Raw genomic sequence first — 24,075 nt, 5'->3', positions numbered from 1 at the left:
TATAGTTGGCATAGCCACGACAACTCACGGGGGAAGCCCTATTTTTCTCTGCTAGATAAGACAAGCGAATGCATGACTTAACCTGTTACAAACACATAAATCACTAAACATACCCATTTCAACTTGACCCTATGGACTTTATGATAATACCATGACTTGGCACAAATGGATATCTGTTAACGGAATAACACACAAAGCTCTTGCTTGCTCTTGTGGGAAAGAAAATGAATGTTTGAATTCTTCTACGAAGGAGAGAGCTCATGGTGAATGCATGTTTCAGTGACCATTACAACATTGCTGTTTAAAAATGTAAAGTTAGTAGGATGAACCAAATGGAATGGTTTTGCAACCATGCCAAAGACGCACATGCACAATCTCCGAAGACACCGAGGCCGAAAAAGGGACATAAATCCTAAGAGAATGCAATGTATCGCCTTTCAACACAGAAATCCACCACTAGCAAGGGATGGCCTTCTATATTTACAACCTACCAGTTAATCCAACTAAATCCCGACAATATATAACAGAGATAACATTAAACAAGACACCATAGGACAATGGTCTTCAAGAACATGGTAATAGTCATACGTCAACGTTATCGAAACATCCAGTGAAGGCCAAACAAGGGTTTTTCACCCCTAGAGCGCACCTTGGTTCCCCCTGACATGCATGAACCAACAACGAATGGCTTGTCACCAAAGGCTTAAAAATATAATCAGAGGCAAGATTTTTCAGGAAGGCGATGATGCACGGGTGTTGTTGTCGTTGTTCGCCAAAGCCACGACGATAGGATCACATGCCACCTACTTACTTAGTCGGTGCCACCGCACCGACTCTTGATCATTATCCGAACTAGTGATGTGTTGCACGCAACATGTACTACCCCTCGCCTTGGAGCACACCGAAAAGCAGGTGAGCCCGCTAGTGCGAGATTGCTCCAGTCCAAGACCAATATTCATCCCTACACAAAGTTATCCCAACATCGGGCTTCACGATGTTGCTAGGTAGACCGAAAAATATATCACGTCAAGGTACGTCGTGAAAGACATGCCACCACGACCACCATAACAAGATGCAGTGAGGAGCACCACACGGTTGCGTGCTACCCGAGCAGCTGCCAGTAATAGCGGCGTGGGAGGAGAGAGTGGAGGACGAGGCTGGTGGTGAAGTCACATAAATCCTATAGATGTCATGGCCACGCATCCCACTAGGGACGCCTTATTTTTATCACTTGACAAGACATGTGAATTCATGACTTACCTGTTACCAACACATATGATTACTAAACTAAACGTACCCGCCTCAACTTGAGGCTGAGTTATACGATAATATACCATGACTTGGCACAATGAACATTTGTCAACGGAATAACACACAAAGCTCTTGCTTGTTCTCGATGGGAAAGAAAAAACACCAGTGGATATTTGAATTCTTCTACAAAGGAAAGGGCCCATGGTGAATGCCAACGTTGATGTTTATAAAAATGAAAAGTTAGTAGGATCAGACGAATGGCATAGTTTTGCAGCCATATGCCAAAGATATACACGTCAATCTCACTGAATGGGTGTTTACGAGATGCGGAAGACCAATCTGAACAAGCCATTATTCCTTGCAAAATTAATTAAAAAACATTTTTTTGGCAAATAAGAAAAATAAAATATTAGCTGCTGAATTTGCGTGTGAAGGCGGTTCCGTTTGTTGCCCAGGTCGTCGTCAGGTCGTGGCCGCTAGCGACCAAGGACCAACCAACCCAAAACCGTGTCGGCGCTATCTGTTGCGTTGCGTGCCACAAAAGATTAAACAGCAACAAAAAATAATAATTCCGCAAATCGAAAATTATTAACAATAATTCTGCAAATAAAAAATACTAGTACTAATATAATTTTAATTCTGAACTAAAAATGCCAGTGAGATCCATTTTTTTCTACACATCTCATCTCGCAGTTCTGCCGCCGAACGAACGGGAAGAAGAAGTCCAGAGACAACACGGGTCGTGCAGGTAGCGTGGGGTCCAGCGCGAGGTGGAGGACAAGTATTTCTTTCGTGCGCTGCGGCCGTTCCCTCCCTCTGTCCTCTTCTCCCCCTCTACTTTTCTCTTCTCCCCTTTCCCGTGTCGTCGCCTTCCCTGCCTCGTTCGCCCGCCGTTCGCGACTCTTCTTCCACGCGCACGCGCGCAGGCTACCAGGCCAACTCCTGCTCGTCAATCCATCCGTCGGCCCGCGAGACCGCCCGACTCCAACCAAGTGAACATCGCCGCGGAGCTCCGCCGCGCGCGCGGTAAGACAGAGATCTCCCCTCCCCTCTCCCCTTCTCTTGCGATTTTCTGGTGGTTTTTTCTCGGTGTTGATACTTACTTCGTTGCTCATGGGGGTCGGATGAACTTGGAAGAACATACGTACCACATACGTACGTGCGTGCGTACGTAGCAAGTAGGTAGGTCATGGGTACAGGAGGAGGAGGAAGGAAGGAACGGGTTTCAAACTTTGAATTGGGGATTGGGATGTTTCTGTCGCGGCGCCTGACCCGGGCCGTTGCTGACCTGGACCCACGCGCTTGGATATTTCCTTCTTCAATATCTTCCTTTTTTTTGTGTGCGGGGGTTTGTTGTTCCAGTAGCGCCATCATAGGGGGACGGACAGCCTGGCCTTTGGATTGATCGCCGCAATTGCTTCGATTTCAACTACCTCGAGTACTATCCTATACTATCCTCCTCCTCCTCCTTCTCCCTTTTCTTCTTTTGATTTGATAGTAGTAGTAGTAGTAGTAGTAGTATAAGATTCAGCTTCAGTTTCCACACCCCCTTCGGTGTGGACCGCGCGATCCGATTGGCATTTCGCCCGATCCGAATCAAGCGCCGCTGGATTTTGGTGTCGCCGGTGTTGGATTCCGGCCTCCTCGTGAGCACCGATCGATGGATGCATTTCGTTTTTGGACCTGACTCCTTCCCTTGGGATTGCTTTTAATTTCTGTCTCCCTGTCGGTTGGTGGGTTTTGAATTGACCGAGTAGTAGTGATTTTTCTCTTTAATTATTAATGGTGTGCTTGCTTGCTTGCTGAACTGGTCAGGTCGAGGCCATACACAACCAGCGCCAAGAGATCTGAGGCCGCCGCCTGCGTCAGGAGGAGCAAGAGGAGGAGGAGGAGGAGCCAGGGCATGTGACGGCCCCCCCTCGTCGGTGGCCATGTGCCCGGACATGAATCCGCGAAGGTACTACTATTTCAATCCCAGGACTCGCCGATGCCATTGTTCTGAATAGTATCGAATTCATAGTATGCACATGTTCAGATGCTCAGCTGGGGCTCTGTCTGAACACGGCCAACTGTGTAACCGCAGGTACACTTGCTTAGCCCTGTTTTAGATCATGGAAGAGAATTCTCGCCCCATCTGAACATGCACGTGGCCCAACCTTGCTTAGCCTTTAATTCACCAGAGTCTTTTGTTCAGCATCAAGCCGCTTTAATTTTTCTGTTTCTCGTTTTGCACGCCTGAAATCTTGGTCAATTTGTCGACACTAACCTGACATGTGTTTGGGGTCATGCTCAAGGAAGATATTTTTGTTCATTTCTCCAGCCAGCTAAGCTCGTAGATATTTAATTTTGATAACCTAGTTTGGTAGAGTAATGCCCTTGAGGCAAGGGAACTATCTCGCCAGGTATTTTATGTGTCTGCATCTGCACGCTTTTTAAATTCCGTTCTGAATCAGTCTTCTTCTTTTGGTAATGGCAGGGAGGTTGTATCAGAGGTTTTAGATGATAATCTTACCTCTCACAGCCTGCATAATGCTGATCATCTGGGACAGAATGGGACCAGGAATCCTTCCAAGTCTAGTAGCAATAATCTGTCCACAGACGACAATTTCTTCTCTGACACTTCATTGCACAAACATGAAGATGTGAGCAGTGATCCATCTGCCTCCTCTGTTGATGACCGCTCGGTTAGGTCTGGTGATGATTCTGATGGGGCTGAAAGTACCAATGGTAAAATCAACAATACAGACCTACCAGGTTTTGAAAATGATAGCATCTGGATACCGCCTGAAGCAGCAGATAAGGGAGATGAGACTGATAGTGTTGCCAGAAACATTGCTTATGACGACGATGATGATGATTATGGTGATGGAATAAAGTGGGGCCAGTCAAGTTTCCCAGCCCCTGGCGAGGAACACGAGGACAGCCCCAATCCTAGGGACGAACGAGAAAATGCAATGCTGGGAGCTATGAATGGGCAGCTCAAGATACTTGTCAGTCGGTTTCTGGCCTCTGCTGGTATCCCCTTCGGAAAAGGAGAGAGTACTGAGAGTTGGCTTGATATTGTGACCTCCCTGTCATGGGAAGCTGCACTTCTTATTAAACCTGATGCAAAAATCGGAAATGAAATGGACCCTGGATCTTACATCAAGGTCAAATGTGTAGCATCTGGTACTCGTTGGCAAAGGTGAAACATTTGTCAGCTATTTTTTTAAAAGATTATCTAATTTCTATTTGTGTGCTAGATTATAAACCTTCACCTTTAAACTCCGATTGCAGTGAGGTGATAAAGGGGTTAGTCTTCAAAAAGAACACTGCTCATAAGCACATGCCAACCAATTGTCACAATCCTAGGTTGCTTCTACTGAAAGGAGTACTTGGCCATTCTGATGTTGGTTTATCGTCGTTTAATTCAATGGATCAGGTTGGATATTACATATATATGCCTGTTGACAGTAAATTCAGTTCGCCTTTTTTTGGTAGAAGATTATGACCTTCTATTTTATGCCTTCAACAATTAGGAAAAAGGCCAACTGGAGAGGACTATAAGTAAAGTGATGGAAATATGCAGTCCCAATGTTATAATGGTTGAGAAAACAGTTTCACGAGACATACAGGAGCTTCTACTAAAAGAAGGTTGTACACTGATTCTTGATATGAAGCTCAGCCGGTTGCAAAGAATTGCACGCTGCACAGGTTCTCCCATAATATCATTTCCAGAAGTTTTGGATCAACCGAAGCTGAAGCAGTGTGACTACTTCCATACTGAAAAATTCATTGAAGAGCATAACATTGCTAGTGAAGGTGGGAAGAGACTATCTAAAACATTAATGTTCTTGGAAGGTTTTCCCAGGCCATTGGGTTGCACGGTATGTCTACTTAGCTATTATTACCTGTATGGTGCGTTTATTCAATCTTTTCAGTTTCATTCTTCTTTATCCCCTAAGATTTATGTTACATTATTTCTTTTGTCCAAAAGCAAAATGAATAAATTATGCTAGTTTTCCTTATGTCTATTCTTCCTGAAAGCTTCCTGATCAAGACATCCTTTTGTATGAACGTGGAACCGAAAAGCAAACGTTATTCTAGCTTACGATCGATGTGTCTATTATGTTGACTAGTTATTAACTCTTAATAGTTGGCATGTATACTATGTAGTAACATGATCTCTATATCTTTTCAATTATGAGGGAGAGAATAGCAGTGTTGGTATTTGTAGTATCTTAAAACATGAGAAATGAGCTGCTCCTTGCTTATATTTCGGTAGGGCATCCCAAACATAGCGATAAAATGTTTGGTTATGTGCTTTTGGTATTGTATTGCTTGCTACTTTCTTGTCCCTTTTGATTTTTTTTATTAGGGCTGCTAATTTTTTTTACATAGTTTTTGTTCCTGTTGCGTTTTCGGTTTTGTACTTCGCGTCATCTTGACTCACTCCCCAATAGAAAACAAAATGTGTGTTTGACAAAAAAAAACATAGCAGATAAAACTTGGCAGGAGGTAATGCTTTACAATACCAATATGGGTTTTGTTTGTGATTATCTCCATAGCAGTGTCATGTGTTTTTATCAATTATGAAGAGTAAATGTCAATTTATTGCATTCCATGCATACTAATCACAATCCACTGAATATATAGTAAGTGACAGTCCGATTAGTGTTTCATACACCGCTGAATGATCTGAGCGACAAAGAGTTGTTTTCATCCAGATATTGCTACGGGGAGCAAACACCGAAGAATTGAAGAAAGTCAAGCAGGTCATGCACTACACGGTCTTTGCAGCATACCACTTGATCCTTGAAACGTCTTTCTTTGAAGATCAGCGGGTATTCTTAAATGATAAAAATACTTCACAAGATACTATGATGGGTCCACCAGCAATTGATTATGATACTTCTGTTCTGGGTGGTGCTATCCCTCCTTCACATGATGATTCTCCAGCACTTCGATTATACCACGCCACTTGTAATATCTATGCTGATGGGAAGAAAGCTCTCAGTTATACAGATGTAGATGACCCAATTTTAGTCACAGACAGCTCTTTGGATGAACTGAGAGAAGGTGCAAATATCCCGTATAGCTCAACACCGCTCCTTCATACCGGACGGTTACCATCACCAGTTTCAGGACCATTACCAGAATTTACTGGCAAGTTATTGCAAGAGACAGCTGATAATCAAATAGAAGGCAGAGTTGAATCCAGGAACGAAATCGTTAGTAATGGATTTCATGTTGGGTCAAAGGTGGAAGAGTCTGCTGTTTCCAGTGAAAATTTGGATCACACAGAAGATATCTTGAGACAAGAAAAGACTCAGGATGTAACCGAAGCAAGTTCTCATATGTGTGACAAACATGAGGAATCGCCCATCGTGGCAGAAGATGGGGAACATCACGGCGCCACTATTATTAGTAAAGAGAGCATTTCTAACAAAGATCAAGCCGATGATGCACTTGATTCTCATAGTATACTGGTTTTGACGTCTAGCCAATGCATCAAAAAGCAGGTTATATCTGATGACCAGAGTAGCCTGTCCCGTATGAACTACTATGGGAACTCTGATGACCAGAGCCGCCTGTCCCGTATAAACTACTACGGGAACTCTGATGTGTCCTTAGGACGATACTTGCAAGACATTTTGCAGAATAAGGTACCAGCTTGTAACTTATAATTTTGTTCAGTGTGTTCTTATTTACATTGAATATCATATTTTTGTGTTAGTAATTGTAACTAATTTGGCTCAGATGATACTTGGCTCATAATGTTTATTTGTAGCAGAAACCAAGTTGTTCCTCTTGTGAGGCTCACGTATACTCTTATACTCATCAAAATGGAAATTTGACTGTTCGAACGAAGCATCTAGTGTCTCAACATAGTTTACCTGGTGAATCAGAAGGAAAAATCTGGATGTGGACCAGATGCCTGAGGTGTGAACATGAACTCGGGGTATCTAAATCGACCCCAAGAGTGGTAATATCATCTGAAGCGCGGAATCTCTCTTTTGGGAAATTTCTGGAACTCAGTTTTTCAAGCCACTCTGCAGCGAGAAGGTTATCCATATGTGGTCATTTGGTGAACAGGGACTGCCTGCGCTTTTTTGGGTATGCTAGATGTATTTTTCACGTCAAATATGTAATTTAAGTAGAGATATTCCTTGGCTGCCATTAGCATAGCAATGCATAAGTGCATGTAACTATCTCTTGCCTATTTTGTTAATGGCAATTTCTATTTTTTACTGACTTCAGATTGGGCTCCACTGTTGCAATGTTCCGTTACTCATCGGTTCAAATTTACACTACCTGCAAACCACAACCCACCCTCCACTTCGAAAACCCCAGCAGACAGAACTGGTTTGAAGAAGAAAGGAGACATGTATGTCTTATCCTCCACCATTACCATTTGGTAGTCGTGTTCAGTGCATGCATAGTACTGATGTTTATGTTGCATCTTTGAAGGTTTTTGCTAGAGGTATGGCGCTTTTCTCCGAGGTAGCAAGCTTGCTTCAACACTTGAAGAATCAATATCATGGCATGACTACAGCCAACTTTTGCACATTTCTACCTGTAACGGACTTTTCTGAACTCGAAGATTTGTTAATGAAAGACAAGGCCGATTTTGAGGTAAGCGTCCATGTCTTCATTCCTGTTAGCCTACGAATTTGTTATGTAAACAATTTTGTTCTGTTTAATTATAATGGCTTTCATTGTATTGTCATGCAGGATTCACTTGCAAAGACTACCAATCAAAATGGGAGATCATCCTCATCTGTACATGAACTTCTTAATATAAATTGGTCTTATCAGGATATACTACTTGAACTTTATGCATGGGACCGTCGGCTCCATGAACTTATTAAGTGTTTATCTGCTGGACAAGGAAATGTTGCTAACGGCAAGGATCCTATAAACACTGTTGATAAGATCAATGAGACCAGCTATGAGATTGACAAGCAAATCAGCGGATTGACGTGTGATAGAACTATGAAAGCTGGTGGGGCAGCTGGTACCACTGAGTGCAAAAGTAACAAAATTTGCGTTGACCATTATGAATCAAGTGAGAATGCAGCACCCATGCTCGATGATAGTCAGGGAGTTGGGAACTCTGAAAACTCTGAACTTTCTTGTAATGGAGGTAGTAAAGATGAAGGATCTCTCATTGGCACTAGTCAAGTAGAGGTAGACAGCATGACACAAATCCAAAAAATGCCTTCTTCTGACGTTTCAAGGGATATAAAGCCACAGGGTAATGGGATGCTGGTGCATCCAGTTTCCATGGAGCAGGAGCAGCATTCAAGCACTCTCCGGAAGTTCAGAAGTTCTGATTGGGATGAGAGAGAAAGATGGATTTGGAGTTCATTTCATGAGTCTCAACTGGCTTACAGGAAGAACATTCAAATAGGAAGTTTGGACAAATTTGAACTTGTTAACCGTTATTCTCCATCTCATCTATCTCCCCTGTTTGAAAAACATGAAGAGGTAGACTCTCCTCATTTCACAGTTGGCCCGGGTGGTAATATTCTGTGTGTATTGGAGCATGAGGTTTCTAGCATAATAGCTTGTGCTCTTGCCATATCTGAGGAGCGTCGGCAGGATACCACAGTCGTGAATGAGGCGGAGGATGCCAGGAGGGAGCATACTAAAACAATGGAGAAATCTTATAGCTTTCTATCTGAAAGTTCTATTGGCTCATCACCATGGTCATCTATAGATTCTGAAGCAAGCATTTCATCTTCTATTTTGTCATATTCATCTGGCGACCTTTCTGGTTATGATACATCGCCTTTATTATCCTTGGTGCATCCAGAAATCCCTGTGAACGGAAAAGTATCTCTCAGAGGCAAATATTCAGTTACTAGTATATATGCTAATCAATTCTACATCCTTCGAAGAAAGTGCTGCCCATCTGAGCTTGCATATATTACTTCATTAAGCCGATGTAAGAAGTGGGATGCTCAAGGTGGAAAGAGTAAAGCTTTATTTGCGAAGACATTGGATGACAGGTTCATTATAAAGCAAATCAAGAAGACAGAATTTGAATCCTTCATAAAATTTGCCCCTGATTACTTCAAGCATGTTTACCATTCCTTAGACACTGGAAGCCAAACTTGCCTTGCCAAAATATTAGGAATCTATCAGGTAGTTTACTTCAACAACTAGAGTTCCATTTCAATTTATTTCCTTCCATTTATTACTATTTTTTCTAAAACTCTGCTGTTTCAGGTTAAGCAGATAAGGCATGGCAAAGAGATAAAGATGGATCTGATGGTGATGGAAAATCTTATGTTTGGGCACAACGTTTCACGGATTTATGATCTTAAAGGTGCTATGTTTTCACGACACATCACCAACTCAAATGACCCTGACACTGTTTACTTGGATCAGAACTTTGTGGAGGACATGAATGTATCTCCAATCTATATTGGTGGAAGAACAAAACATCTCTTGCAGCGCGCAATCTGGAATGACACATCTTTTCTGACTGTATGTATAATGCAAATCTTGCAATTTAAGGTAATCATCATACTTTCATATTAATATGTCTTAACAAAATTATTGTACTTGCAGTCGGTTAACGTTATGGACTATTCTCTGCTCGTTGGAGTGGACAAACAAAAGAATGAACTTGTGTTTGGCATTATTGATTATTTGAGGCAATATACTTGGGACAAGCAACTGGAGACATGGGCGAAGTCTTCTTTGGTACCGAAGAATGTTTTACCAACTGTAATTTCTCCCAAGGATTACAAGAAAAGGTTTAGAAAGTTCATGGGCAAGTACTTTCTAGCAGTTCCAGATACTTGGAGTCCTGAGAATTCTTCTGGGCCATACAAATCCTTTGGTCACAGCAATAACAAGTTGGCAGAAGCCCACAATGGCGATAACCTGCTTCAGCATCCAACTGAGGCTGATGCAAGAATCTAGTTCTGTTCAGCTGAGGCATGTGCCTAATTCTGTCCAGACTCCTCTGACAGTTCTTTGAAGCCTATCCGTTTGTTGTTGTTGTTATTGGCTAAGTTTCCCTTTGTAAAATGGTGTGCATATGAAGGTCTCACTATTGATCTTTCCAGAAGTTTGCAATTTTTAGGCAGATTGCTGGGGCAAGTGAAGTCCACAGTACATGTACCTATACAAATGAAAATTGTGAATTTCACAATTATTATAGTGAAATTTACAAAATTGATATGATTATTTTTGGACCTATGAGACTGAAGCATTTTCTTCTTGCTAAATTAGTTCTTTTAAAATTTCATAAGGACCTCAGATATGTTAGCTAAATTAGTTCTTAGCGTCCGACGCAGCTCACTGTCTGAGGACTTTCAGCCTCTTTTAAAATTTCATAAGTTTGATTAGTATTTTTCCTTCATTTCTCCACTATAATTGCTAACATGGAAAGCAAAGGAGCAAGTTAAGTGCCTCCTGATCTCATTGCACATCCTGAAGTGCAAATTTGGTTGTTAATGGACATTGTCTATTTGTAGATTATTGCCAATCACTTTTTATTGCTTCACAACTTTGCAGATCTACTGGGTTGATGCATATTGCTATCTATCTCTCACAAGTCAGTTTTGAGTCATTAGAAGGGGTGAGATCATCCCTCACTTGTTTGTTCTGTATAGTCTGTTTCTGGAATTTTGTCGTAATTTCTATTTATGCCCAAGTCTCTTTTATGTGATAGCAAAGAGACAGTGCAATTGTCTTTCATTTGTTTTCAGGAAGTAGCTCACAGGAGAAGAAGCCAGTTGTCATTTGTTCTGGATCATGAGTAGCTACCTAGTGATGTACCTAATTTTGGTGGTTGTTTTATGTGCTAAACTTTTCTTATTTGTGAAAAGAAAATATTTAATGTTATAAAGCAGTTCACTGCTCCTAAAATTAACCTGCTAGTTCACCCCTTTTAGACATTACAAACTGCGCTGATCAGGGCTGTACTAATGTAATGCTACATTTTGTTTTCTAGAATCAAATTCTGTTATTTTAATAGGTCAAGTAGGGAGAATTATCATGTTGGAGTATAATTATACTGTTATTTTCCTTGCTCGGATAACTGAACAACTGATCGCAAGAGCTTTGCGTGTGATGGCTAAAATTTAACAGCTAGTGTCTGCTATTCATAGGTCTGAACACTGAACGTCGGCACGAGGAGATTCCTGTAATGAACATGCGAGACTTTGGTGAGTTGATTCATATTAACCTTCCTGATTTGTTTCTTTTGCGTAACTCTGCCTACTAGCACACATACTGTAATCTGGCAGTGGCTATTTTTGAAATGATTTGTTTTGCGGGGATTGTAGTGATTCATTGATGATTCATGTCAAGTGCATTCTTATCTTTCGTTGCATCAAGTCTGCTTACTAATACACATATCATATACAGCATTTGGAGTGGTGGTTTATGTAGTTTGATTGGTAATGGCCAAGAATTGCCATGCTCTTTTAGAGTTAATATATTTTCAATTATTTTGTACCGGTTGTTTGATTCTTAATTAGATAAAAATTCTATGCATCCTTGGTTGCGCAGCTGACTTTGCAGCCATGCTGAAGTTTGAAGGTACTCGCCCCTGGCAATTTTTTAAGCTCACCTTTCTTGAAAGTTTTGAAGTTGTTGGTTGTGCTTTTCTATATAATTCTTCGTCATTTAGATGTTTTCCTTGCTGTTAAAATAGTCCATATTATGATGGTCCATATATTCTGGCGAAACTTATGGCCCATGTCTTACTGTTAAGCAATCGTGTGTTGTAGAGTGTGCCTAAGAGTCATGCTTAGACATTTTCTTTTCATGACAAAAGATTGCATTGCGTTATGACTTCTGGAGTCAACGCATGGGCAAAGCTCGAAAATAAGCCTCAATTCCTTTTCCAGCAGAGGTTACTTGTTGCAGAATCTATGAGCTGTATCGATTTAAGTATACCATAGCACATTTCTCCAGAAGTTAGTGCGCCACTTGAAACTGGCTGCAATTTCCCTTCAGCTGTAATCTGCAGTAGGCCAAAATTTTCACTCAGTTAACTTAAACACAACATACAAAGCTATTGACACTTGCCGCCCTTAAGAACAGAGTAGCAAAAGGCAATTGTTTGTCATTCCATCATCAGTCAAGGAAGCTATAATCCACACCCACACGACTTAGGCTGGCATGTGCCCCTTTTCTACTTTTTCCTTTTGCAGGAGGGCATGCAAACACTAGCAGTAAGAGTATGACCAGAGGAGGACTTTTAGAACATTTCAGAGTGGCTCATCATGATTGCATGTATGCAAGTCCTGTCATCGGGGAGCATAGGAAGTTGCAAAACGATTGTATGGACAAGGTCCTAATGTGTGTAATGATGTTCATCCTAGCATCACTGATCCGTAGTTTCACTGATTTTTCTGATTTCACCATATTTTCAAATCTGAACTTAGGAGTGTAATAAGGACCGAGTTTGGTATCATACATGTTTCGATTTGTTATATCTGATACCATGCTTCAGTTCTGTGTTCTGCGATACTGTTTGTGTTCAGAACAATGTCTGCAATTGCTACTCTTAGCCTCTGTGAAGTTCCCATTAGGTGTTGATTTTCTGTAACCAGTACCTATTCATCATAGGTGTGAGTGTGATTGCTCTGCTCTGCAAACTCTGCTTTCAACTCTTTTCTGGAGTCATGAAACTCTTCCAGTAGCTGGAAAGCTAAATAGGAAGGTTGCATTAGATTTTTCGTTAGACACTTGCCTTTTTTAGAGAACGTTAACACATACATTTGTTTATCAGTTGATGGTGAATTGATAATTTTTTTTAAGATAGATATAACTGTGACATGGCACTGATGTTTTCTTGGTTCTTTGCCGCAGATCCTACTTTAGCGAAAAGTGACTGGTGCCACCATTTCGGTATAAGTGATTCGTTTTGGTTGATTCATGGTCAGCTTTGCCCCAAAGTATGGAACATGGTTTACGCTGCTGCTTATCATCATTTCTCTACTGTATAACCCTGCAAAGCAGCTCAAATCCATCAATTTTGCATTGCAGCTGCTGCTCCTTTTCCTCGAACCTATGTCTCTTAAGTTCGGGGGATCATCATGTTCGGATTCCAGAAGGTCACCCCATCATTGTGCAACCAAAACGATGGGCGCTGTTGGAGATCATATTGCCAATTGCCGCGGCAGCTAGTGGAGTGATCAATGATAAGGAAGGTGATTAGCCTAGCGCCAAAGAACAAAAAGAAGTTGTAAAAGATGACAAGCACAAGGGCTCATTCTAACACACCTTATAGAAGAGTCAATTACACCATAGGTGTCTAAACTTGGCAAGAAAAATCAGTTTGGTGCTGAAACTTGCGGCATACAGATATGTGGTGACAAAACTTGGCTTCGTAGTGCAGATACGGTGAAATTCACGTTTGGATACGAGATGGGTGCTGACGAGGCCCGCCAGCGTGGCGCCGGACCCACTGTCAGTGGCTGGACCGTGTGGGCGAGGGCGTGTGGCCAGGGTTTTCGCGAAAGCCCCCGAAATTTGTTTATTTCTCACAAAAAAGCCCCTGCAGAGGCGGGAGAGGCGTGGCAGGTAAGTTATATGCATATGGCTGGATTAGTGTACCCAAAACCCTGCCTCGCCTCGAGTTGTCCTCTCGATCGTTCGCAGCCGACGGCGGCGTAGATTGGGACGACGGCATTGATCGGCGGCGGCGGCGGCGACGATGGAGCCCCGCCGGCGAGATCCTGGGGAGCCAGCCCCTGTATATGGTGAGCATGCCCTTGATGTTTCTCTCCGCAACGTCTCTCTCCCCTGTTTATTTTAGGGTTTTTGTCAGTTGCTCGAAGCGGTGCCTTGTCTTGGTTAGGTCTTGATTTCGTTGGTGGATGGCTGTTAAATGCCGAGATGTAAGAAACCCCCTTTTCATTCATCTGTAGTGGTGGCTGTGTACATGGTGTCTAGCGGGTTTGAAAGGGCTCTGTTCTTTTGAACTAAAATATTCAGATATCACAAAAAGTAACCACCCGGTGTACTAGATTGTCAGAACATGTTTGCTCCTGTTAAAACATTGGTTGTGGGTAAGAAGTTTGTAATTTTCATGAAACTGTACCAAACTGAAATTTTTGATAGTAGCTAACTGTATTTTTGGACAGTTAGTAACTGAATTTTTCGACAGTGTGTGTGTACAATAGTTGATTTATGAAAGTTAGGAAATTTAAGTAGTTTGCTTGCTGCTATTGTGGGAGTAGGAAGTGTTAATTGAAGAGCCGGCAATTAGATTCGTCATTTGTGACTGGACATGGCAGAATATTAATGGAAATGTACAACAGTTTTAAATGAAGTTGTGCATTGTAAACTGAATTTATTTGTGACTGGACATGGCAGAATATTAATGGAAATGTACAACAGTTTTAAATGAAGTTGTGCATTGTAAACTGAATTTATTTTGGCTGTGTAAATTATAGATCTCTGCTATTTTTGGCAGTTTGGTACTGTAGATGCATGCTGTTTTTGGCACTTTGAAGTGAACATCTTATCTGTTTTAAGCACTGTTAACTGAAGATTTTCTCTGAATTGTAGGTGATTTTGATGGCCAATTCACAGTAGAGATTCATCACAAAGGATTCTTCTCTGGAACTGACAACAATAGGAGCTACATTGACTATGAAGTTGATTGGTTCGATCATTGTGATTGTGACACTTGGTCTATACTGTGGATTGAAGACTTTGTGAAGCAGCTGGGCTATGATCGAGAGACATGGCAGCATGATGTATACTGGTGTCTACCTGGAAAGACAATTAATGAAGGAATGAGAGAGATGAAGTGTGATGCTGATAGCCTTGCAATGATAGCAGCTAGCACAGTACACAAGAATTTGTTGCTGCTCGTAGACCATGGAGAGACAGTGAACAACCTTCTTACAGATGATGTTACAGTTGATGCACTGCCTGAGTTGCCAAAGGTCATAACCCCAAAAAAAGATGGCAAGGGCAAAGAACAAGCTAGCTCAACTGAAGTGAGAAGTAGAGCAAGGAGATTGTTTACTGAAGCAACATCTTCAGGATATGCTGATGAAGAAATGGAGGAAGAAGGTGAAAAGGGTGCGGCGGATTCAGAAACAGATGAGGAATTCTATGACAGTGACTATGATATTATGGATGGGGATGATGATTTGTATGAGGAACATGTTGACAAAGAGGTGGACGATCATAGAGAAAAAGTTTATACATGTGACTATGAAACAGAGCTAGCAGAAGATGCTCTAGATGATCCTACCATAATGTTATCCAAAGAAGAGAGGGACAAGCTCAAGTACAACTTCAAGGGTTTCAACCCAGAAACTGATTTGAATGCCCCTGTATTCAGATTAGGTATGGTGTTTGGTACTGTTGAGGAGCTGAGGCGTGCTATTACCTCTTATAGCATCAGAAACAGAGTTGCAATTAAAAAGACCAGAAACACATCAACTACAGTAGAAGCAGAATGCATTGATGATTGCCCATGGTACTTGAAAGCAGGGATGGACAACAGGAAAAATAGCTTTGTGATCAAGAAATACTGTGATCAGCACACGTGTCCTAAGACATGGAAGCTGAAGGGTCTAACTGCTCCATTTTTAACCAAAAAATTCAGAGATGAGTTCAGGGGCAATGAAAAGATGCCATTGCAGAAATTCGAGGAGAAGGTTCAGCAGGAGTACAATCTAATTCCAAGTAGGAGCAAATTGGGAAGGGCTAGAAGAGCATCAGTAAAGCAGATCAGAGGTGAGGATGATGACCAGTATAAGATGTTATGGGATTATGGAGAGGAATTGAGGCAAACAAACCCTGGCAGCAAGTTCTACCTTTGCACAAAGGAGATTTTTGATGAAAAGACCAAGGAGACAAAGGAACATTTTTCAACTTTGTACTGGTCATTGGATGCATGCAAGAGAGGCTGGTTGATGGGGTGTAGGCCAATAATATTTGTAGATGGATGTCACATTAAGACCAGGTACAAAGGGAATTTACTGACAGCTGTGGGTATTGACCCCAATGATTGTATTTTCCCCATAGCATTTGGGATTGTGGAAGTGGAGTCCACTAGCAGCTGGGAGTGGTTTTTGGCTAGCCTAAAGGATGATCTCAATATATGCAACACCTCTCCATACACAATCATGAGTGATAAGCAGAAGGTATGTCATCTTATGGTTTTCACCTTATTGCTTGCTATAGTATAATGTAGTTTTGATGTGATGGGTTCTTGCATTGTTTATGTGTGCAGGGTCTTATAGCTGCAGTTGCAAAGGTGTGGCCAGACGCTGAACACAGGTTTTGTGTCAGGCATATGTATCAAAATTTCCACAAGCTTCACAAGGGGGAACAACTAAAGAACAATATGTGGGCCATTGCAAGGGCTACAGACACTCCAACATACAACAAAGCAATGGAGAAGATGAAGGCAGACAGTGTGCCTGCATACGAATGGGTTGAGAAATGGCCACCAAGAACATGGATTAAAGCTTTTTTTAATCCTTTTCCAAAGTGTGACATCCTGCTAAATAACATGTCTGAAGTATTTAACAGGTAAGCATGTATTGCACTTGAAATTAAGCATTTGTGGGTTGTGGTTTTCTGAACTAACATGTCTTAACATTTCAAATGACAGTTGGATTTTGCCAGCCAGAGAACTTCCTATTTACTCGATGGTTGAAAACATAAACAGCAAGATCACAGCAAGGATATACAGCAAGCAGATGGAAGTTGCAGAAGATAGGAAATGGAGTATGAGATTGTGCCCAAAAATTCAGAAAAAATTGGACAAGTACACTGATTGGGCTGCAAACTGCATGGTCTTTGGAGCTGGTCAGAAGGTTTTCAAGGTTGTGTCAATGAACCACTCCTACATAGTGGACTTGGAAATGGAAACCTGTAACTGCAAGAGATGGGACTTGTCTGGCATTCCATGTCACCATGCTATTGCTTGTGCTAGAAATGAGAGAATTGACCCTGCAAGCCTAGTGCATGATTGTTATTCAGTAGGGACATACAAAAGGGCTTATGCTTTTAATGTAAAACCAGTGAGGGACCAGGAACATTGGACTAAGATGCATGGCATTGCTGTATATCCACCAGTGTACACTAAGGTAATGGGGAGACCAAGGAGGAATAGAAAGAAAGATCCAGAGGAGAAGTTGATGAAAGAAGGAGGGAAAAAGTTGACAAAGCATGGTGTAACCATGCACTGCTCCCTTTGTGGAAGTGCAGACCACAACAAGAAAGGACACAAGAAGTGGGAGGAGACCACAAGAGATGCTCCTCAACCTGCAAATGTTGCAGATGATGAAGAAGAAGAGTATGATGATCCTACAATCATTTCTGTAAGATGAAACATAATCACACAATGTACTGATATATTTTACATGTGCCAACATACACTAACATGTTGTTTATGCTTTGTTAGAACATACTGCCACACACAGTCCATCCACACATGGATCCAAGTCAAACCCCAGGGTCCATGGTTTTCCTCATGCAGCAAATGGTAACCTTGTCTTGATATTTGTTTCGGTTACTGAATTTTCTCTGTTTCTGAAATTATGTCTGAATCTTGTGCATTTTTCTCCACTTAGGAGAGGAGAGCGTACCAACCAAGTATGGATCATGGACCTCTTCCAGAATCAACATTTGTTGCACAAGCAAGAAATGACATACCCCCTCCTAGGGTTACGACTGCTATGTCAAGAGGTAGGGTTAGAAGAAGAGGAGTCACTGAAGACATTCCAGAAGATGTACCACAGTCAAGCAACCAAGCTGGAATTTCAAGAGGAAGAAAGAGAAGATCCACTGGAGCTGGTGGAGCAGCAGCTGGCAGGGGAGGCAGAGGATCTAGAGAAGCAACTGGTAGGGGAGGAAGAGGTTTTGGAGCTAGTGGAGCATCTAGCAGGGGAGGCAGGGGAGCTAGGGGAGCGGCTGGCAGGAGAGGTAGAGGATCTGTACAGCAGACAAGCAACCAAGCAGCTGGAAGAGGAGCAGGGGAAGCATATACTGGACCAGGTGCTGAGGAAGCATATACTGGACCAGGTGCTGGGTTCTGGAACCTTATGTTTGGACCAAATTCAGAGAGTTCCTATGTGCAAGCAGAAGAGGAGCCAGTGACCCAAAATGCACCAAATGAAGAGTGGATTGATGATTTCCAAACCTTGTAGATCCCAATGCCAACCGAATTAGTTCATGAGTGAACTGAACTAGATGGAAGTGCAAGTTCATATATGAACTTTTGTTCATCAGACAAGTCATAAGACTAATTTCCCATTTGTTTATGCTGTAATGTGAGAATCTGAACATGTGTTATGCTGCTATTTAAGTGCACCTGTATGCACTGATCCGAGGTTGCTATGCTCATAAAATGCAGTTTTCATGTTGTTCCATCTCATGCTTTTCTATGAATTTATGCTCGCAAATATTACCCTCATTCCTGTCATGCTTTTCTATGAATTTATGCCAGCAAAAACTGCTCTTATTCCTGTCATTTTTTCTCTGAATTTTATGCTGGCAAAAATTACCCATTCCTGTCATATGCTTTTCTCTGAATTTATGCCGGCAAAAACTGCTCTTATTCCTGTACTGCTTTTCTTTGAATTTATGCCGGCAAAAACTGCTCTTATTCCTGTCATGCTTTTCTCTAAATTTAAGAAAAGCATCGGCTTCGTCCATCAGTTTGCAGATTTCTTCAGTTCGCGTGTATGCAGTTTAGTTATCAGTCTACAGTTTGTGTGTACGTGGTTTGCATTTCCGTCAATATGCATGCATGTTCTTAGCTACTGAATGTGTGTGCTTCACTAATGTGTGCTCTCAGCTACTAAAGTGGACACTGTATGATCAAATGGTTGTTGTTATCTATCTGAAAAATGAAGTTTCAATTTGTTCTCCATCCAATCAATTGTTGCTGTCTAAACATGCATAGTCTGTTTCAATTCTAAAGCAGTAAAATATTGACAAAAAAAATCTTTACCAAAAGGTACATTCTTTGTAATTCACCAAAGATTATTCAGCAAAATACAAATTTTCAGCAACATACATGACCTTCTAGACTGGACAATGACAACATTACTTCTTGTCAACCACATCAAACATGATTACGACTAACCCAAAGTACATGAACACAACAAACATAATCGTCCTATCTCTAGATTGTAACTGATCTTTGTGCATCCTTTCAATCTTCTTCTTCTCAAGTCCGTGCTTCTCCTTAGTTTCTATCTGACCATCTTTCTGCATTAGCTTCTTCTCTAGCACCTCTTTGTTGTTAGCAACTTCACCAATGACAGTTCTTTACCTCCCCTCCCATGGCTTGGCTTGTCAATCCATTTGACATAACCACACGTCTCCTGTTCAGGCAAAATTGCAGACTATTACATACATACTGACATTACCAACCGATGACAAAACGCCGATTGTAAAGTAAAGAGGCCTAATGGTAGCAAGCAATTTACCTCATATTGGCATGACAAAAATCTCCTTCCAGTGTCCACTCCTTTGCATACCCGCATAGCTGCTGACTCAAAGTGCCTGCACATCTTACCCTTGTCCAGCTCATCTTCCTGAGTTCAACTCCAATTGAACCTAACATCCTACAAATTTTTCTGAGAAAAGGGAAGATGATTTACCTGATGCTTTCTGAAGTACACAACGGAGGTAATTTTGGCCCACGGTTCGTCCTCCTCCTCCACCTTCGCCCCTCCATCCACCATCCTAGGTATGTCGGACCCTCCCATCTAGAAACAGGGGAACAGAAGGCGCGCGAGATCTGAGAGTAATACTACGAGAGATGTGAGAGAGAGGTGAGAGAGAAGGAATGCGTGCGCTAACCAGAAGTCAGGGATCCCTTCTGCCAGAGCTGCCGCCGCCGCCGTCATGCGCAGCCGAGGGGAGCGCCGCCGCCGCCGTCGTGCGCAGCCGAGGGGAGCGCCACCGCCGCCTTCGCGCACAGTCGAGGGGAGCGACGCCGCCGCCTTCGCGCGCAGCCGAGGGGAGCGCCGCCGCCGCCTTCGCGCGCAGCCGAGGGGAACACCGGCGCTGCCGCCATCATGCTGAACCGAGGGGAGTGCCGCCGTCGCCGTCGTGCGGAACTAAGCCGTCGCCCTGTTCTTGAATTGGGGATCGCGGGCGAGGATTTTTTTTTTTTGATGCATCGCGGGCGAGGATTTACGGGATCGAGGGGCTCGCGTTATGTGCGACGGCCGGGGCTTTTTTGTGAGAAGTAAACAAATTCCGGGGGGGTTTCGCGAAAACCCGGGCCACACGCCCTCGCCCGCACTGTGCAGCCACTGACAGTGGGTCCGGCGCCACGCTGGCGGGCCTCATCGGCACCCATCTCGTATCCAAACGTGAATTTCACCGTATCTGCACTACGAAGCCAAGTTTTGTTACCACATATCTGTATGTCACAAGTTTCAGCACCAAACTGATTTTTCTTGCCAAGTTCAGACACCTGTGGTGTAATTGACTCCTTATAGAACTCTCTTTTTGTCTCTGGCCAACAAGCTGCCCACATCTCCACAGAACTTTTCCAGTTGGAGAAAAGGGCAAAGAGCTGCTTTCCTTTTCCGATGCAGATTCTTCCTTTCACCATCAACTATTATATCATCAATTCATCCTCTAAGATCGATGCCCTAAAAATTACTTGGACATATATTCTGATTCTAATTCTGACAAATAGATAGGCCTAAGCACCAACTGCCTGCCACTACCACTGCTGCCCTGCTCTGCTTAGGAAGAATACAGGCATGATGATATTCCAGTGCAGGACATATGTATAGACACACTAGCTGCTATGATAGCTAGACTAGAGAGAGCAGCTAGATTAGATTACCCAACCACAAGAGAGAAGAACACCCACATTTTTTTCTTCTAATTTGTTAGCCTTGTTGTACTATCTACCATGCCCTGTTTGTTTCAGGCTTTCAGCTAGCTGCTGCAGAAGTAGAGATTGTGAGCTTGGATCAGCGATGGCTGCACAGGTCCGACAGCATCTTCCTGCCTTCCACAATCTCATCGAAGAAGTCGTCCAGCTCGCCGACGACGCCCTCGGCTCCTGACCTCAGCATCCCGACCCATCCTTTGATGATCTCCACCCTCTCGGCGATCTCGCCAGGGTCGCCGTACCCCATGGCGACGACCCTGTCGAACTCTGCCTTGAGGCTCTCAATGCCGGCCCTAGCCTGCCGGAACTCGTACATCATGATGCCGGAGCCGGAGTGCTCGCCGGCCACCGCCTCCATCTCCTCGGCGACACGCTGGCGCAGGCGGCCCATGGAGGAGACGTAGCCGGCGCCCGAGGTGCGGAATGGGTGCGCGCAGCATGCGAGGTCCGGGAGGCAGGAGACGGTCCCTGAGACGAGGAGCATGAGGAGGAAGGAGCTGGCGTTGCGCAGCGCGTAGAGCAGCCCCCGGAAGCCGTTGAAGGCGTTGAGCTTGAACTCCACGGGTGAACGGTCGTCGAGCAGCAGCGACGCCGGGTCGATCCTGGTCTCCGCGAGCGCCCGGTTCTCCTGCTCCAGCCCCACGGCCTGCCGCCGCGGCGCGTTGATCGCACGCATCACCTGCACGCATTTGGTGTGATCAATGGAGGCCAACAAGGCAATGGGCGATGAGCCGATGGGTGTGAACAAGTGAGCATGCACGCATAGGGAGGCAGGAGAGGAGAGGAGCGTACCTGGCGGGCGGTGTGGGGGTTGGGGTTGCAGAGCCAGTCGTCGAGCGCGGCGTCGATACGGGCGGCGGAGGCGCAGTAGGTGTCAAGGGCGGAGGCGCCGGCCTTGACGACCTGGCAGGCCTCCCAGAGGCGGGAGGTCTCGTCCATGTACTCGTCGAGCCAGCTCTCCCCTGGCGGCAGGTGGAGACGCTGCACGAGGTGGACGAGCTGCGAGTGCAGCGACCGGAGCAGCGCGGCAGCCTGCTGGAGGAAGGGCGCCGACATGAAGGCGGCGTCCGGCGACGAGGCCAGCGTGCCGTGGAGCGCGTCGAGGCCGTGGGCGATGGACGAGTAGAAGCCGTTCATGGCTGGTTCTGCCGCCGACTCAAGTGTTGTGTGTGTGTGTGTTTGCCGGAACGGTGAGAGCAGAGTGTGGTGATGGTGGTGCATGGGAGATGGAGGCTGAGCTGGAGCAGAGGATGAGCCTATATATAGAGGACGGAGAGGAGCGGAGAGGAGGCGAGTGTGGTGGTGTATGAGGAAGCAATGATGGGGTGTCCGGCGGTCAGGGGGAAGGATGATTGGGGACTGGGCAGAGGGCCATTGCCATTGCCAAGACTGCTCTGCTCGCTCGCTTCTCTCTCGATGACCACCACTCTGCCTTGGCCTCGCCACGAGAGAGGAGGAGTACTAGTAGTAGCGTAGCATGCATGGGAAAACGTACTCAGTCAGCTAGCCTATCAGCTAGCCAGCCAAGCCAGTTTTCCCATGAATCTCTTCTCACTCCACTCCGCTCCGTCCCTGTCTTGAGTTGTACGTACTCCTTCCAGATTCAAGGGGGACCATTGCCATTTGCCCCAGGCGATTAATTACTTGTTGGTGCTAATCAAGGAAAAAAAATGCGCCAGCAGCAGTACTCGGCACTTGGAGGTGGCAGCTGGCATTGCTGCCTTTTTTTTCCATATTCTGCAGCAGCCCAGCCATTGAATCCGGGTGGGGGGCCTGTGTGCCGGCCTCGGATGGGCGCACCATCAAGCAGCAGGGAAGCAAAGAGAAACACACGCTGCCCCTCCCCTGTCTGCCCCTCTTCGTTTTTCTGGAAACCCACGTTATGTTAGGTGCCCACATTACACTTTCATATCACTACGTACATAGTGCATCACTCGCCATTGCACCCAGCCACCAAATTAATGTAACATATACTATATGGCAGTTGCAGCCAAATGTATTACTACTAGTATCGGTAATTGCCTTGTATTTTCTTTTCTTTTCTTTTGTCTGTGTAGTGTGACTGGGTGGGTAGGAGTTGAAGGGCGGGAGCTGCTGCTTCTTCTAGACATAGTACGCCTGGCATGCACCGCACCAATGTGTGTCACGCAGAGAAGCAGCAGAGGGGGAGGAGGAGGAGGAGGACAAAGTTTCAAAGGCAGGCATGGAATCCGAGAGATTTGTCGAAAAGCCTTGCTAGTAGGATGTGCTGTGCTGTACTTGCCCGTGGATCAATGGTTGCTGGCTCGCTGGAAATGGGATGCCAATGGAATGGAATGATGGGTTTCCTTGTACCCGTACAAATCTCCCTCTGTCCTCGCTACAAGAACCCCATTTCCATGGCGTGGCCGCCTTTTGAGGCGCCTCCCTCTCACCCGGGCCTCCAACCCGGCCAGCAATCATGCCCAATATATGCCCGTGCCCTGCCTCCCCTCCCCTCTCCTCTCCTCTCCTCTCCCCGTTTCTCTAGGGCACATGTTGGGTCCTACGTGCCAGCATATACTCCCTGTAGGAAAAAGTTCATTTCAAACCCTGAACTCGTAGAGTTCGGCAGAATGAACCCTCAAATCGAAATCCCGGTCGATTGCAACCTGAACTATGCAATCCCGGTCTAAATCAAACCATGGCATCGTTTGAACTGGGATTCGTATGATGGGCCGGCCCGCTGGAGTATTTTTTCGTTCAAGAACAAAAATTCCGAATGGCGCGCATCCAGCTCCCCGCTGAACCAGCCCGCTTTAGTTTTTTTTTCGTTTAAAAAAATGAGCGCGTGGTGGGGCGCGTACCCAGCTCCCCGCTAAACCAGCCCGCTTTAGTTTTTTTTTCGTTAAAAAAATGACCGCGTGGTGGTGGCTCGAACCGAAGATCATTTGTTGTTGATCGAAGCAACAAACCACAAGGACACCACTTGCGTTGTGTTAACTTGCTCTCTTTTT

General features: G+C 44.2%; 3 protein-coding genes across 9 annotated transcripts; 2 read left to right on the top strand and 1 right to left on the bottom strand.

Annotated features, from left to right (window-relative positions):
• The first annotated feature begins 2,012 nt into the window (after window positions 1–2,012).
• Window positions 2,013–10,446, top strand: LOC123156141 (putative 1-phosphatidylinositol-3-phosphate 5-kinase FAB1D). 4 transcript variants are annotated; one of them, XM_044574317.1, is made up of 12 exons: window positions 2,013–2,277; window positions 3,067–3,208; window positions 3,728–4,435; window positions 4,528–4,672; window positions 4,770–5,117; window positions 5,958–6,896; window positions 7,025–7,347; window positions 7,492–7,618; window positions 7,702–7,866; window positions 7,966–9,381; window positions 9,466–9,726; window positions 9,811–10,446. In XM_044574317.1, the coding sequence occupies exons 2-12, from the start codon at window positions 3,183–3,185 to the stop codon at window positions 10,165–10,167; spliced, it is 4,815 nt and encodes a 1,604-aa protein (XP_044430252.1). In that variant the 5' UTR covers window positions 2,013–2,277; window positions 3,067–3,182; the 3' UTR covers window positions 10,168–10,446. The 4 variants fall into 4 exon arrangements, with proteins under 4 accessions (XP_044430252.1, XP_044430249.1, XP_044430250.1 ...); XM_044574314.1 differs by having other exon boundaries at window positions 7,022–7,347; XM_044574315.1 differs by lacking the exon at window positions 2,013–2,277 and adding an exon at window positions 2,593–2,689 and having other exon boundaries at window positions 7,022–7,347.
• Window positions 10,447–10,786: 340 nt separating this feature from the next.
• Window positions 10,787–18,562, top strand: LOC123156142 (uncharacterized). The gene is made up of 7 exons (XM_044574318.1): window positions 10,787–13,157; window positions 13,249–13,964; window positions 14,776–16,370; window positions 16,460–16,761; window positions 16,844–17,555; window positions 17,639–17,719; window positions 17,808–18,562. Exons 2-7 carry the CDS (start codon window positions 13,919–13,921, stop codon window positions 18,381–18,383), a joined length of 3,312 nt encoding a protein of 1,103 aa, XP_044430253.1. The 5' UTR covers window positions 10,787–13,157; window positions 13,249–13,918; the 3' UTR covers window positions 18,384–18,562.
• Window positions 18,563–19,145: 583 nt separating this feature from the next.
• Window positions 19,146–22,553, bottom strand: LOC123160608 (uncharacterized). 4 transcript variants are annotated; one of them, XM_044578419.1, is made up of 5 exons: window positions 21,893–22,553; window positions 20,047–21,779; window positions 19,845–19,952; window positions 19,671–19,760; window positions 19,146–19,565 (listed from the first exon to the last, which is right to left on the bottom strand). In XM_044578419.1, the coding sequence occupies exons 1-2, from the start codon at window positions 22,319–22,321 to the stop codon at window positions 21,180–21,182; spliced, it is 1,029 nt and encodes a 342-aa protein (XP_044434354.1). In that variant the 5' UTR covers window positions 22,322–22,553; the 3' UTR covers window positions 19,146–19,565; window positions 19,671–19,760; window positions 19,845–19,952; window positions 20,047–21,179. The 4 variants fall into 4 exon arrangements, with proteins under 4 accessions (XP_044434354.1, XP_044434355.1, XP_044434353.1 ...); XM_044578420.1 differs by having other exon boundaries at window positions 19,671–19,754; XM_044578418.1 differs by having other exon boundaries at window positions 19,671–19,746.
• Window positions 22,554–24,075: the final 1,522 nt, after the last annotated feature.

Source organism: Triticum aestivum, chromosome 7B, assembly GCF_018294505.1.
Source record: "Triticum aestivum cultivar Chinese Spring chromosome 7B, IWGSC CS RefSeq v2.1, whole genome shotgun sequence".
NCBI classification, from domain to species: domain Eukaryota; kingdom Viridiplantae; phylum Streptophyta; class Magnoliopsida; order Poales; family Poaceae; genus Triticum; species Triticum aestivum.
This window is presented reverse-complemented; position numbering and strand designations above follow the sequence as displayed.